Source organism: Molothrus aeneus, chromosome 12 (assembly GCF_037042795.1).
Source record: "Molothrus aeneus isolate 106 chromosome 12, BPBGC_Maene_1.0, whole genome shotgun sequence".
NCBI lineage: Eukaryota > Metazoa > Chordata > Aves > Passeriformes > Icteridae > Molothrus > Molothrus aeneus.
The window spans coordinates 893,631-910,000 of record NC_089657.1 but is presented as its reverse complement, the minus strand read 5'-3'; the positions used below and the strand labels follow the sequence as shown (position 1 = coordinate 910,000).

Genomic DNA, 16,370 nt, shown 5'->3' with positions numbered 1-16,370 from the left:
GAAGTGGAGGATGTACATTACTCCTGCTGCACTTTGTGTTTGTCTCCTTTAGTGATGTGTAACTTATTTTAGAGCTATGATCACAAACTGGAATGCCAAGCAAGAGATGTTAGACAGTTCTGAGGATTGATAATGGGATTTCTGGAGCTCTTCCCTCTGGCTGTGCCTGAAATCCAGCCAAGCCCTGACTCAAGTCCCTGGGTGCCCCAGCAGGGGTGGGAGGTGTCAGGACCCTCCTGCACAGGGAGCAGCCCCTGGCTGGGTCCTTCATCCACTGCAAACTGTGTCCATCCCTGTGGGCCTGTGCTCAGCGGGGAAGGAGCACCAGGAGAGGGGCCTGCAGCTGTGGCTGTCCCTCTGCTGTCACCAGCCAGGCCAGGGATCCCATCCCGTTATCCCATCCCGTTATCCCATCCCGTTATCCCATCCTGTTGTCCCATCCCATTATCCCATCCCATTATCCCATCCCATCCCGTTATCCCATCCCGTTATCCCATCCCATTATCCCATCCCATCCCATGGATCCCATCCCATCCCATCCCATGGATCCAATCCCATCCCATCCCGTTATCCCATCCCATTATCCCATCCCATTATCCCATCCCATTATCCCATCCCATGGATCCCATCCCGTTATCCCATCCCATTATCCCATCCCATGGATCCCATCCCGTTATCCCATCCCGTTATCCCATCCCATGGATCCCATCCCGTTATCTCATCCCGTTATCCCATCCCATTATCCCATCCCATTATCCCATCCCGTTATCCCATCCCATCCCATTATCCCATCCCATTATCCCATCCCATGGATCCCATCCCATGCATCCCATCCCATGGATCCCATCCCGTTATCCCATCCCATTATCCCATCCCATTATCCCATCCCGTTATCCCATCCCCTCCCTCAGTGGGATCCCCAGCCCAGCAGGGCCGAGCTCAGTGCCAGGGGCACAGAGCAGCAGCAGCAGCAGGAGGGGCCAGGGGAGCAGAACCTCTCCTGCTCTCCTGCCCAGGGCTGGGGGTGCACAGAGCTCACTGCAAACCCCCCTGCCCTTGCAGGGTCACTTCTCCTGCACCTCCTTGACTCTTCTGTGCAAGGACAGTGAAGCACCAGCTCCAAACCCCTGCAATCCCCTGCTGGCCTGAGCCAGGGCCAGCCCTGTCCTTTTCTTGGTGAGTGACTCCCAGGTGATCCCCACAGCTCCTGGGCCCCTTTGCTGTCTCTGAACCTGGCACAGAAAGCCAAGGCAGCTCTTTCTGCAGCATTGGAGGAATCTGCTCAGTGCTGTCTGTGTGACTCGTGGGGCTGCCCCTGACACTGCTTCAGTTCTCCCTCAGCCATCAGATGCTGCTTGAAAGCAGCACTTGCTTTCTTCCATTGCTGCTCTGTCCAATTATCTGGCTAATTTAATTTCCTTCCAGATAAGCTGTTAGAGTTTCTCTCGCAGGCTGGAGGGACAAAATTCCTCCTGTCTGCATCTGCATCAGCACCCTCAGAGCAATTCAGCATTTGCTATTTTGAATTATCACACAAGTTATGGATATAACCCATAAACGTTTATTTTTGGTGCATGCAAATTTCTTGCATAAGGAGGTTCCTAATATAAGGGAACAAGCTGTATAAAATACTTAGCTGGAATAACTGAGATACTTAAAATACAGACATTCACTTCAGCTCTCCTCCACACGTTTGCTGTGAACCACAAGCTGGCACACTCGCTGTGCTGGGTGCTCTGGGGACGTGGGAATGGATGGTGGCTCTGACAAGGTGACATCAGGAGCAGCAGTTTCAGCCTGCAGGCACTGGGAATTGGGAATTTGTCCTTTCAGTCCTGCTCGCTCCATGCTGGCTGCCTCTGCGTGTGGCCCTGCAGGGGAGCCTCTCTGGGCATGTGAGTGAGGTTTCCTGAGGGTGGCTGAGCCTCCTGCTGCCAGGAACGTGCTGGGACACGATCCCTCTGCACCCCTGCATCCCTGCACCCCTGCATCCCTGCACCCCTGCACCCCTGCATCCCTGCATCCCTGCATCCCTGCATCCCTGCATCCCTGCACCCCTGCACCCCTGCACCCCTGCATCCCTGCACCCCTGCATCCCTGCACCCCTGCACCCCTGCACCCCTGCACCCCTGCATCCCTGCACCCCTGCATCCCTGCATCCCTGCACCCCTGCACCCCTGCACCCCTGCACCCCTGCATCCCTGCACCCCTGCACCCCTGCACCCCTGCATCTCTGCACCCCTGCACCCCTGCACCCCTGCATCTCTGCACCCCTGCACCCCTGCACCCCTGCATCCCTGCATCTCTGCACCCCTTCACCCCTTCACCCCTGCACCCCTGCACCCCTGCATCCCTGCACCCCTGCATCCCTGCACCCCTGCATCCCTGCACCCCTGCACCCCTGCACCCCTTCACCCCTGCACCCCTGCATCCCTGCATCTCTGCACCCCTGCACCCCTGCATCCCTGTATCTCTGCACCCCTGCATCCCTGCACCCCTGAATCCCTTCATCCCTGCACCCCTGCATCCCTGCACCCCTGCACCCCTGCACCCCTGCACCCCTGCACCCCTGCATCCCTGCTGTGGGTGCTGCCACAGGGAATGGGACACAACTCTGCCCTCACAAGCTGGTCTTATAGATGCTTCTGTCTGAGGAATTCTCATCTTGTTGGCATAAATTGTTAATGGGAATTAGGAATTGTTCCCTGGCAGGGTGCCCAGAGCAGCTGGGGCTGCCCCTGGATCCCTGGCAGTGCCCAAGGCCAGGCTGGACACTGGGAGCAGCCTGGGGCAGTGGGAGGTGTCCCTGCCATGCCAGGGCTGGGATGAGATGGGATTTAGGGTCCCTTCCCCCAAACCACTCTGGGATTCTGGCTGTGCAGCCCATTCCCTGAGCCATCCCACAGGGCTCTCTGTGCCTGCCTTGCTATTTCTGCTCTGATGGCTGTGATCAGCACAGCTCCTGTGATTTCTGTACAGATCAGATTTGTTTATAGACCTTGACACTTGACTCACCTCCTTCATGCAGAAAAGGCAGTTCTTTGCTCATATAGCCAGTTCTTTATTCACATAGCCAGTTCTTTATTCACAGCCAGTTCTTTATTCACATAGCTCATTTTTACAGGAAATATCAGAAGGCACCCTGTTAAACCTAACTGGTAAACAACACACTGAAACTCACTTTGTGGGTCAGTAAATGACCTTTGTGGGTCAGTAAATGGCCTTTGTGCCTGCCCACCAAATCTTCTCTTTCTGGATGGTTTATTTACATATTGTGTTCGCTGATTGCCATGGGACAGATTTGTTGTTTTTTACAGGTGCAAGTGGTTCTCTTAGCAGAAGGGTTTGTGGTGTAGCTGCTTTTATTCTGGTTTGTGGTGTAGCTGCTCTCATTCTGGTCTGTGGTGTAGCTGCTCTCATTCTGGTTTAGTTGTGCTAGCTGCTCTCATTCTGGTCTGTGGTGTAGCTGCTTTCACTCTGGTTTGTGGTGTAGCTGCTTTCACTCTGGTCTGTGGTGTAGCTGCTCTCATTCTGGTCTGTGGTGTAGCTGCTTTCACTCTGGTCTGTGGTGTAGCTGCTCTCATTCTGGTTTAGTTGTGCTAGCTGCTCTCATTCTGGTCTGTGGTGTAGCTGCTCTCATTCTGGTCTGTGGTGTAGCTGCTCTCATTCTGGTTTAGTTGTGCTAGCTGCTCTCATTCTGGTCTGTGGTGTAGCTGCTCTCATTCTGGTCTGTGGTGTAGCTGCTCTCATTCTGGCTGCTGGCTTGGCCAGAGCAGCAGGGCCCAAAGCACAGTTTATAATGTCTCTACCTGCATGCAGCAGGTGCTGGCACAGGTTTGGGGTCCCCAGGGAGGGCACGGGGCTCCTGCAGGAGGGGCAGGGCCCTCTCCCACCCCTTGCACCCCCAAATCTCCCAGAGCACATTTGCATTTGGGTCCTTTCACCTCCCATGGTTTTGCAAAGACACAGCGCAGGGGAAGCTAATTTTAATTTTTATTAAAAAGTGTTTCTCATTCTTATATTTGCACAACATAATGTAGAGAACGAGATAGAATCTTCAGATGACCTGGAAAAGCCTTCTGGGAGATTTATAAACCGTCTACTTCATCTGTAAGAACATTTGTTTTAATTCCCATAGAAAAGTGAGATAAATTGGCTTGTAATAGCACGAGTCCAAAAATATCTCAAGTTACCACTTTATTTCCATATTGCAACCTAACACAATTCAGTGCATAATTAGAAAGCTGGATTAGAGAAGAGGAGCAGTTGCTCCTGATTAGACTGAAGGCAAAGCTTTAGCCTGCAAAAAGGGTTCTGACTCCTAAAGGGACTTTTCAAAGCTCTGCAGCTCTGAGTTAAGTTGTTCTATGAACTGGCAGCTCAGTTCTTCTGGCCCAGCAGCTGGAAATCTCTCCTGGGTTGGCAAAGACAGAGGCCTGATCCTGCAGGGCTCTGCTTCCCAGAGAAATCACAGTTCATGCAAAATTAGCCATTGATGTATTTTGTTCTATAAAAATTGCCCGTTATTAGATGTGTGTATTCCAGACCAGTCCAATTTTCTTTCAAGGTTTGGAAGCAATTTTTGTGATTTGCATGAATAAAGCAAGAATCTGGAAAACATAAAAATCTAAAATTCAAATGGAAATCACTTATGTAAAAGCCATGATAAAATCTAGGTGCTTTTGCATGTGAATGATGTCCTCGGGGTTGGGTTTTCTCCAGTGCCTGCTTCAAAGTCGCTGCATTTGCAATGCAGTGTGTGAAGTTAAGATTTGTCAAAAGTCAGAGTCTGCTGGAGAGAGAAGGAGATTTGGGTGAGAGTGACCCCTCAGAAGGATTTGTCCTTCTGTCAGAGCAGATGTGGCTCCAAACCCTGCAGGGGAGTGGCCAGGGAGACCAGCACCAGGTTGCTTTAGAAAGCCTGGATTTCCTCTGGCAACACTTCCAGTCATGGGATGGGACCCTAAATCCCCTCCAGTGCCACCCCTGCCATGGCAGGGCCACCTCCCACTGTCCCAGGTGCTCCAGCCCCAGTGTCCAGCCTGGCCTTGGGCACTGCCAGGGATCCAGGGCAGCCCCAGCTGTGCCAGGGAACAATTCCTGATTCCCAAGATCCCATCCAGCCCTGCCCTCTGGCACTGGGAGCCATTCCCTGTGCTGTCCCTCCGTCCCAGGTAAATGCTCTCTCTCTCTGCAGTTTCTTGTAGCTCCTTCAGGCCCTGCAAGGCCACACTTGTGTCACCCCAGAGCCTTCTCCCCTCCAGGCTGGATGAGCTCGGTCCCAGTTCTCATTCATGTTAAGTTCCAGCATCTCTCGCTAAATCTGCATCTTAATTTCTTAATTTAATCTCAGGTTTGGGAGCTGCCAGGTTCAGCAGGCAGCTGTAAAAGGCACGCATGAGTTATTAGAGTCCCATTGTCAGTTAAATCTGATCCTTTGTACTTTAAGTCACCCATTTGCATTCATCTAAAATGCTTCCCGAGAATTTATCAGAAGAAGTGAAATAAGAAATGAAATAGTTTCACGTAAACTGCATTTTTATGTCTGACTGGTAAAACCACAAAGCAGAGATAAAACACATAAAACTGAGGCTCTGCATAATAAGCATATCTATTAGTTTCCCTTATCTTTAGGCTGCTTCCATTTGTCATGAGAAGCTTTGTGTGTCACTCATCCCTCCTTGTTCTACAAATGCTCTTTTCTGCTTCCCTTTTATCTCCCATCGGCATCTGCAAGGTGGGAGCTCTGGAGGTGCTGCCAGAGACCCCTTTGATTAAATAATCAAATAATCATCTCACCTTCAACCCCTTCCCAGCAGGAGAAATCAAACCCAGCTCCTGAGCTGCTGCTGCTTGGGATGGAGGGGAAGGGTTGGACCCAAGGCTGAGGCAGCTCCAGTCAGGCCAGTTCCCCCCTGGGGCACAGCAGCAGCTGCAGGGTGCCCTAATTGCATAAATCACAATTAAACCTGTAGGAACTGTGTTAAGGCCCCTGGGAGTCTCTGTCACTGAGGCTGTGGGTGGATCAGGCAGGGCATTTGTGTGGGACATCATGATGGCTGCAGGGCAGAGGGCTCAGCTCCCTCATCTGCATTGCAAACTGGTTAAAAATCGGTGTAAAAGGGGGTGGGTGTGTGAACTGCTGCAGCCTGGCCAGCCCTGTGGTGTGTAGCATGCAAACTGGTTAAAAATTCCTTTACAACTGGTGTTTGTGTGTGAGATGCTGCAGGCTGGCCAGGCCCTATGTGTAATGTGTGAAAATTGGTTAGAAATGACTTTACAGTGGGTATTTATGTTTGAACTGCTGCAGCCCCCACCCATGGTGTGTAACTCAAGCAGACAGGTTAAAATCCTTTTCCAGCAGGTACTTATTTGTGTGTGAAGTGCTGCAGCCCCCACCCTGGTGTGTAACACATGGAAACTAATCCCTTTCCAGCAGGTATTTCTGTGTGTGTGAGGCACTGCAGCCCCACCATGGTATAACACACCCAGACAGGTTACAGCCCCTTTCCAGCAGGTATTTCTGTGTGTGTGAGGAGCTGCAGCCCCCCAATGGTGTGTAAGACACCCAGACAGGTTACAGCCCCTTTCCAGCAGGTATTTCTGTGTGTGTGAGGCACTGCAGCCCCACCATGGTGTATATAACACCCAGACAGGTTACAGCCCCTTTCCAGCAGGTATTTCTGTGGGTGTGAGGCACTGCAGCCCCACCATGGTGTATATAACACCCAGACAGGTTACAGCCCTTTCCAGCAGGTATTTCTGTGGGTGTGAGGCACTGCAGCCCCACCATGGTGTGTAACACCCAGACAGGTTACAGCCCTTTCCAGCAGGTATTTCTGTGGGTGTGAGGCACTGCAGCCCCACCATGGTGTGTGACACACCCAGACAGGTTACAGCCCTTTCCAGCAGGTATTTCTGTGGGTGTGAGGCACTGCAGCCCCACCATGGTGTATATAACACCCAGACAGGTTACAGCCCCTTTCCAGCAGGTATTTCTGTGGGTGTGAGGCACTGCAGCCCCACCATGGTGTAACACACCCAGACAGGTTACAGCCCCTTTCCAGCAGGTATTTCTGTGTGTGTGAGCAGCCCCAGCCCGCTGACCCCGCGCGTAACCCGTGTCTGTTGTCCGCAGCTCTACATCCAAACCACCACGCTCACCATCTCCATGAACCTGAGCGCGTCGGTGGCGCTGGGGATGCTCTACATGCCCAAGGTTTACATCATCATCTTCCACCCCGAGCTGAACGTGCAGAAGCGCAAGCGCAGCTTCAAGGCGGTGGTGACGGCGGCCACCATGTCCTCGCGCCTGTCGCACAAGCCCAGCGACCGCCCCAACGGCGAGGCCAAGACGGAGCTCTGCGAGAACGTGGACCCCAACAGTGAGTACGGGGCTCCCCAGCGCTCCCGGGCTGCTCCTGCTTGGCTCCATCGCGGCCTTTGCGGCTCTGGGCTGCTGGTGGGATTCTCTGCTCTTGGCTCTGATTTTCCACTGGTGCCCTTTGGGGGCAGCGCCTCAGGAGGGGTTTGGGAGCTGTGAGTGACCCGTGCCCCTGCTGCTTTCCCTCTGAGGGGGAGGGAACCCTGCACATCCCCTGGGCACAGAATGCTGGGCACAGAACCTTGCACATCCCCTGGGCACAGAACCCTGGGCAGAGAACCCTGCACATCCCCTGGCACAGAACCCTGGGCACAGAACGCTGGGCACAGAACCCTGCACATCCCCTGAGTACAGAACCCTGGGCACAGAACCCTGCACATCCCCTGAGTACAGAACCCTGGGCACAGAACCCTGCACATCCCCTGGCACAGAACCCTGGGCACAGAACGCTGGGCACAGAACCCTGCACATCCCCTGAGTACAGAACCCTGCACATCCCTGAGCACAGAACCCTGGGCACAGAACCCTGCACATCCCTGGGCACATCCCCTGGGCACAAAACCCTGCACATCCCCGGGCACAGAACCCTAGGCACAGAACCCTGCACATCCCTGGGCACAGAACCCTGCACATCCCTGGGCATAGAGCCCTGCACATCCCCAGGCACAGAACCCTGCACATCCCTGGGCACAGAACACTGGGCACAAAACCCTGCACATCCCCAGGCAAAGAACTCTGCACATCCCCTGGGCACAGAACCCTGCAGCCCAGGTCCAGATGGCCCTGGCAGGTACAGGTTCCCAGGCAAGCACCAAATTCATCAATAACTCTGCTAACCCCAGTTTTCATCCTGGTTCTTGCAAAGTTGCTTTGCAAAAATCTCACGATCCCTGAAGATTCCCATTTAGGGATTTTATCTGGTCTTAATGCAAATCTTGCCACTGATTTAAAGGGAAAATAGATGGCAAAGACACTTCTAGTTTCCTTAATGTGCATAGCAGAGGATAGCACAGCACGAAATTACAGACTGAGGCCATCAAATTTGATTTGCATTTGAATCTGGAAGGAGCTGAGGAAGGAGACAGCTGCACAGCTCTGAGCACGCTGCAAAGCTTTGGGCACGTCTGCAATTCTTGTGCAAAGCCAGCTCTGAACATGGAGAAATGCCCCTTCCCTGCCCATGCTCCACTGGTCTGTTTGCTGCTGGAATCCCTGCCACTTCTTGTCCTGTCAGTGCTGCTGGAATTCCTGCTTTATTAATGCTGCTGGAATTCCTGCCTCTAGTGCTGCTGGAATTCCTGCTTTATTAATGCTGCTGGAATTCCTGCTTTATTAATGCTGCTGGAATTCCTGCCTCTAGTGCTGCTGGAATTCCTGCTTTATTAATGCTGCTGGAATTCCTGCCTCTAGTGCTGCTGGAATTCCTGCTTTATTAATGCTGCTGGAATTCCTGCTTTATTAATGCTGCTGGAATTCCTGCCTCTAGTGCTGCTGGAATTCCTGCTTTATTAATGCTGCTGGAATTCCTGCCTCTAATGCTGCTGGAACTCCTGCTTTATTAATGCTGCTGGAATTTCTGCCTCTAGTGCTGCTGGAATTCCTGCTTTATTAATGCTGCTGGAATTCCTGCCTCATTGTTGCTGCTGGAATTCCTGCTGTCAAAGCAGAGTGGGAGCAGGCAGCAGATCCCTGGCACTGCACTTTTCCTCCCCCTGCTCACCCCTGTAGGATTTATCCCTGATGTCTGATCATGCAGGTGTACAAAATCCATTCCAGCTGGGAAAGCCAAATTCATCCTTGGAAGCTGGACTGGGGTCCAGAACCATGGACAGAGCCAGGGACAGCACCATGGACAGAGGCACGGACAGAACCATGGACAGAGGCAGGGACAGCACCATGGACAGAGCCAGGGACAGCACCATGGACAGAGGCAGGGACAGCACCATGGACAGAGGCAGGGACAGCACCATGGACAGAGCCAGGGACAGCACCATGGACAGAGCCAGGGACAGCACCATGGACAGAGGCACGGACAGAACCATGGACAGAGGCAGGGACAGCACCATGGACAGAGCCATGGAATGGTTCTCACAAATTAAGCACTTGCAGCTGGAGAGAGCCCCGAGTGCAGGAGGAAATAAATGGAATTCCTGCCCTGGGCTGTTCCCCAGTGGCACTCAGGGCCCTCTGCCAAGGCAGATTTCAGGAAGGGAAGGGAGGAAAGGAGATTTTGAAATCCAGCTGGGCCGGGGCAGGGGATTGTGTTGCTGATGCACTTCACTAACCACTGTTTGGATCAACTAAGCTGAAATTAAACCCCACAAACCCCAAGATGTAAGAATTTCATGCCAAAACTTGGCCAAAGACAAAAGCACCCAAGGTGTGATGCTGGAATGTTCCCTGTGGAAGCTCAGCCTGGGGACATCCCCCCTCCCAGGGTCCCCTCCTGCTCTCATCCTCCTGTGCTGCATCTTATTGCTGCTTTCAGCCTTCTGAGAATATTCTCCCCTCCCACCAAAGAACAGCCAGACTTTATTTTGGGAAGGAAATATTTATACTATAAATACACAGTGCTCACCTAAGCCCCGTGTTTCTGGCCAAACACCCATTTTTAGTCCAGGGCTGTAGACCAGGACATGTTTCTAAGAGGCACAAGGGGCAGAGGCCCCTGGCTTGCCCAGATGTGCCACCTTTGCCTTGAGCCTTCACTGAGTGGGATTTCAAAGCTCATAAATGTGTTTGTTAGGAAATGTGCCATCGCTGACTTTCTGCTTTACGCGCTTTTCCTTCTTTTTTATCATTTGTGAAATAATGTTTTAAAAACATTTTCATTATTTATGTGGAATTCCATCTGTTCATAGTCTCAGCTGCACCAGCACTGCTCATTCACTCGCCAGGTCTGTGTGTTCATAACAATTACTAGAAAATCAAATGATATAAACTTCTGCTGTACTTAAAAGTTTTGGGGTGCATTAGTGCCAGTGTAACTGCTGCAGTTACTGTGGCATTGATTGGGTCATTGATCAGCCCCTTGATCAGGCAAGTTCAGGAATGTGTATAACAGTAGTTCACCTGAACTCAGTTTCGTTTTTTAAAGTTTGAATAGTCTGTTCAATAAAAATTGTATACAGTTCCATTTTTAGGTGGAAAAAAATGAAAATTGTATTAGTGAATTTTAAAAAAGTCATAACATCAAAGCAAAACTCCTCAAACTTAATATTCAGTGAAATTTTGAGTATGGTGTCCATACATAAAAATGGTTTTGATGTTTTTATAGCAATTCCACTTTAAAAATATTTTATACTGTGAATACGGAAATTTCCCAAGTTTTTCCAATCAGAAAATAGGAAGTGGGAATTACAAATTGCCCTGGATGCATCTTGGAGCAATTTTTTTTTTTTTAAATCTCAAATATCTTCTCTCAAAAGAAAACCAAAGGATGTTTTTTCAGTGTTTCTTTGTGAGATTCAGGGTTTGGTTGTTGGAGCCATGCAAGGCTCTGGAGCTCGGGGGGGCAGGAGCAGGGAAATTCCTGGAGAGGATGAGAGTCAGCAGTGCCCAGAGCAAGCTGAGTGCTGGCCTGGCTCAGCCGTGGGCTCTGCAAGTACAGTGGGGTTTGCACTTTGATTTTCTGCTCTTCCTCACGGGGCTGCTGCTGCTGCTTGCTCAGCTGCTGGAGGTGCCATTTCTGCTGCCAGTGTTCCATGAGTGTTGCCCTGTCCCAGCCCAGGGAGCACCAGCACGGGACCCACGGACCTCCAAACCCTGGAAATGTGGGGCTGATCCTACCTAAAACCCTGGAAATGTGGGGCTGATCCTACCCCCAAACCCTGGAAATATGGGGATGATCCTACCCCCAAACCCTGGAAATATGGGGATGATCCTACCCCCAAACCCTGGAAATGTGGGGATGATCCTACCCCCAAACCCTGGAAATATGGGGATGATCCTACCCCCAAACCCTGGAAATGTGGGGCTGACCCTACCCCCAAACCCTGGAAATGTGGGGATGATCCTACCCCCAAACCCTGGAAATATGGGGATGATCCTACCCCCAAACCCTGGAAATGTGGGGATGATCCTACCCCCAAACCCTGGAAATATGGGGATGATCCTACCCCCAAACCCTGGAAATATGGGGATGATCCTACCCCCAAACCCTGGAAATATGGGGATGATCCTACCCCCAAACCCTGGAAATGTGGGGCTGACCCTACCCCCAAACCCTGGAAATGTGGGGATGATCCTACCCCCAAACCCTGGAAATGTGGGGATGATCCTACCCCCAAACCCTGGAAATGTGGGGCTGACCCTACCCCCAAACCCTGGAAATGTGGGGCTGACCCTACCCCCAAACCCTGGAAATGTGGGGATGATCCTACCCCCAAACCCTGGAGATGTGGGGCTGATCCTACCCCCAAACCCTGGAAATGTGGGGATGATCCTACCCCCAAACCCTGGAAATGTGGGGCTGACCCTACCCCCAAACCCTGGAAATGTGGGGATGATCCTACCCCCAAACCCTGGAGATGTGGGGCTGATCCTACCCCCAAACCCTGGAAATGTGGGGCTGACCCTACCCCCAAACCCTGGAAATGTGGGGATGATCCTACCCCCAAACCCTGGAAATCTGGGGCTGAGCCCACATTTATGGCCTGTCCTGCTCACAGGCCACAGTCAAAGCACAAGCAAAATGTGGGTGGTTTTACAGAGAAATAGCCTTGAAAAGATCTCCAGGTTTGAGCAGATCTTTAGAAGACCAGAGCAGCTGTGGCTGCCCCTGGGTCCCTGGCAGTGCCCAGGCCAGGCTGGACAGTGGGAGGTGTCCCTGCCATGGCAGGGTGGCACTGGAGGGGATTTTGGGTCCCTCCCAGCCCAGAGCCCTCTGTGGCAGTGGCTGACGATGTGCATGTCAGGCTGCAGGTCTGTGCACTCCTGAGTGGCTGCCCAGGAGCAGGGCATGCTCATCCTGTGGAAGCTCTGCACACAGCTCAGGGGCAATCTGCTGGGGTTGAGGCTCAAAGATGTGCAGGGCACCTGGAGAGGGGCCTGGAGTGCATCCATCTGGGGGCACTGATTGATTGCCATGAGAGGAGAATCCCTGGCAGTGCAGTGGCCTCGTGTCCCAGGTGCCAGGGGAAGGGGCTGGCTGGGTGAGATTGCCTGGGGATCCCTGGGACAGCCACACCTGCTGAACAGGGTGTGTTAGGGCCAAGCCTTCCAATCCATTTAGGAGAAGTCTCCTATTCGCTCCTGTCTGCCATCTGGCAGTGCCTGCTGTCCCTCACTGCAGCTTTCCCTGCTGGGGCACCTTTGGGATCAGCAGGACGTGGGGCACTGCAGCTCCCAGCCCTGGGGTGAGCTTGCTGTGCTCCTGTGTGGCTTTGCTGCAATCTCACACTTTGGGAAGGTGTTTCTGGTGGAGCCTGAGGTGGAGCAGGTGCAGGGCCCTGCTGGGCTGTCTGCTCCAGTTTCTGCTGCAGGAGCAGTGTCAGACTGGGACAGAACCCATGCTTAACTTCTGCTGAGATTTACATGTAATTACTGCTTCCCCCTTCCTGAGGAAAGCACTCAAATGGCTCTTGGTGATGCCAGGGAACCTGTGAGGGGCTGAGGAGGGACAGGGGGTCTGAAACTGCAGCCGGAATGTCCCAGGTTGGTTCAGGGGAGAGGAGGGAAAATCAGCTCAGCCAGCCCTGCTCTCCTGAGAGAGCTGCTCCCGTGCTTGGGGGTACCTGAGCCCCCTGGCCTGGCTGCTCTGGGGCTGCCAGGGCTCACTGATTGCTGTGCTGCTTGATTGATTGCTGTGCTGATTGATTCCTGTGCTGATTCCTGTGCTGATTGATCCCTGTGCTGATTCCTGTGCTGCCAGGGCTGATTCCTGAGCTGATTCCTGTGCTGATTGATTCCTGTGCTGATTCCTGAGCTGATTCCTGTGCTGATTCCTGTGCTGATTCCTGAGCTGCCAGGGCTGATTGATTCCTGTGCTGATTGATTCCTGAGCTGATTCCTGTGCTGATTGATTCCTGAGCTGATCCCTGTGCTGATTCCTGTGCTGATTTATTCCTGAGCTGATTCCTGAGCTGATTCCTGTGCTGATTGATTCCTGTGCTGATTCCTGAGCTGATTCCTGAGCTGCCAGGGCTGATTGATCCCTGTGCTGATTCCTGTGCTGATTGATTCCTGAGCTGATTGATTCCTGTGCTGATTGATTCCTGTGCTGATTCCTGAGCTGATCCCTGTGCTGATTCCTGTGCTGATTCCTGAGCTGATCCCTGTGCTGATTCCTGTGCTGATCCCTGTGCTGATTCCTGTGCTGATTGATTCCTGTGCTGATTGATTCTTGAGCTGATCCCTGTGCTGATTGATTCCTGTGCTGATTGATTCCTGTGCTGATTCCTGTGCTGATTGATTCCTGTGCTGATTGATTCCTGTGCTGATTGATTCCTGAGCTGATTCCTGAGCTGATCCCTGTGCTGATTGATTCCTGTGCTGATCCCTGTGCTGATTCCTGAGCTGATTGATCCCTGTGCTGATTGATTCCTGTGCTGATTCCTGAGCTGATCCCTGTGCTGATTCCTGTGCTGATTGATTCCTGTGCTGATTGATTCCTGAGCTGATTCCTGTGCTGATTGATTCCTGTGCTGATTCCTGAGCTGATTGATTCCTATGCTGATTGATTCCCGTGCTGATTGATTCCTGTGCTGACTGATTCCTGTGCTGATCCCTGTGCTGATTCCTGAGCTGGTGCCCCCAGACCCCAGTGGGAGGCAGAGCAGTGCCAGGGCTCATGCAGGGCAGGCTGGGAGCATTCCTCATGCCCAGACCCATCCTACATTCAATGTATTTACTTTCCCTGTAGACTCCATACCACCAGTAAGAAAGAGTGTTCAAAAGTCTGTTACTTGGTACACTCTTCCACCTACTGTATAGCTTTTGCCTGCTTTCCAAAAAGGTAAGGAAAACCGAGCTTTTCTTATTTTATTCTCAAATTATGATGGTGGTTTTGATTATTGTGACTATTTTTATTATATACATAATTATTTGAGAAATGTTCATTAGTGCAGCTGTGTTAAAAAATATATCTAACTTAAAAATTGTTCACAAACCTGTTACCAAAAGCTGCCATGGGGGGTTTGCCTGGGGAAGGGGAGGCCCTGACATGAGTCTGGGAGCTCTCCTCCTCCCACCACTGCAGCTGGACCCCGATAAAGCCCTTGAGGATGGAATATTTGTATAAAAACAAACAAACAAACGACCAGAAGTGAATTCTGGCCCTCAGGTCTGACAGCTAAGGCAGTGTTTTCTGAGTCCTCCCCAGCACCAAAGCTGTAAGTGGCCCCAAAAGGTTTGAAAATCTGCTTTTCCCCAGGGCAGCCGGGTGACCCTGACTGGGTGGAACCAGGAGTGAACAGTTTTTGAGGGCTGGCTTTTCCTGCTTTGTGGCTGCCTCGTGGTGATCTGGTGATGTGTGAGCTCCTGTGGCATTTGTGACTGCAGCAGCCGGGAATTCTGCTTTCCCAGGGACACAGAGGGGTCGGGAAGCCTCGGACACTGCACAGAAATGATTGCCAACCATTAATAAGTATTTCTCACAGTTCCCTGCGTGCTCAGGGGCTTTGCCCTGGTACAAAAGCTTGTACCTGACCTGGTTCCTGTGCTGCTGTGCACTGAGGGCTGGGGAAATCACTGTATTCAGCCTTCAGAGTGTATTCAGAGTGTTTAGCTGGGCTCTAATAGGTGAGAACTGCTATCAGCAAAGGTTGGAGTGTTGCTTGAATTGAGTCTCTGAGACACAGGAAAAGAAATGACCAATATCTCTGGCTGGTGTAAATTGCCCCAGCTCCAGCATCAATTCAGTCCTCCTGGGAGCCCAGATTGGTTTGGATTGTATTTGAATCAGGGCCATTATCCCAGCTCAGGCAGACAGGAGGGGAGGCTGAAGCTCTCATGAACCCCGGGGTGACCCGGAGCATCCCAGGGCAGGGCTGGGCTGGGGAAAATGGCACAAAGCACCAGGAGGACAAGGGGCCGCTCAAAGCATTCCTGCAAATGAAAGAGGAGTAGGAAAGGGCAGCTCTGCAAAGATGAGATTGCTAAAGGAAGGAGATGAAAAAGAGAGAGATGGAAGACACCTAAATCTCAGGAGAAATTGGTTTTTGAAAGAAAACTTTTTTTTAATGGCACAAAAAAATAATTAGGAGCTCACACAGATTCTAAAATTAATTTATTTCTGTGTGATAATGGGAATCATGTAAGGGATTGCTGTCTGCAAAGGCACACAAATAACTCTGTCATCCAGGTCCTGTAAAAAACAACTGGCCACTCAGATTCTTTAAGCAGATTTTAAAATTTGGTCCAGAAAAGCTTTGAAAATGCTTTTCATCCTAAACCAGGGACACTTTGGGCTTGTGCTGGTCCTGCCAGTGCTCCTCTGCTGTTTTCCATCCCAGCACTGCTGCTCCGGGTCCTGCAGCCCCGGCTGCTGCTTTGATTTGTTCTCCCGGGAATACAAAACAACAAGCAGCATGAAACAATGCAGTGTATTAAAAACAAAGCTGGGCCAGCAGCAAGCATCGGCCTGCTTGTAAATTGACACTTGTTCTGCTGGTGAGGTGTTTGTAGTAGGAATGAGCTGAGCCCTGACGTGACTGTATCAATTTCTGCTTGTGATGCACAGGGAGATGGGTTTGAAAGGCTCTAAATTGTTTCCTGGGAGTGACAAATAGGCCTTCTGTGCTCTTGGGGCTGATGGAAATACCAGGCTTGGAAAACATCTGGTAGGTGTGAGGGAAGGAATTGTCCATCAGTGAGCAAGGCAAGGAGGCAGCTGAGGCTGCTGCAGAGCTGCAGGGCTGGGGCTGCAGGGCTGGGGCTGCAGGGCTGGGGCTGCAGGAGTGCCTGCAGCACCTGGCACTGCCCTCTGGGCCGTGGCAGGGGCTGCAGGGCCCAGGAGCAGCTCCCTGTGCTGGCCTTGGCAGGTGTG

General features: G+C 51.9%; 1 protein-coding gene across 4 annotated transcripts in view; it reads left to right on the top strand.

Annotated features, from left to right (window-relative positions):
• The window catches only part of GRM7 (glutamate metabotropic receptor 7), a 196,259-nt gene that overhangs the window by 166,918 nt on the left and 12,971 nt on the right, over window positions 1-16,370 (top strand). For 3 of the 4 annotated variants that reach the window (XR_010784428.1, XM_066558432.1, XM_066558429.1), the window contains 2 exons: window positions 7,139-7,385; window positions 14,247-14,339. Coding sequence is in view for 3 of the 4 variants with exons in the window: in XM_066558432.1 (XP_066414529.1) it covers window positions 7,139-7,385; window positions 14,247-14,317 (318 nt within the window). In the remaining variant the exon portion in view is untranslated. The remainder of the gene's footprint in view (window positions 1-7,138; window positions 7,386-14,246; window positions 14,340-16,370) is intronic. The other variant, XM_066558431.1, reaches the window with a different exon arrangement.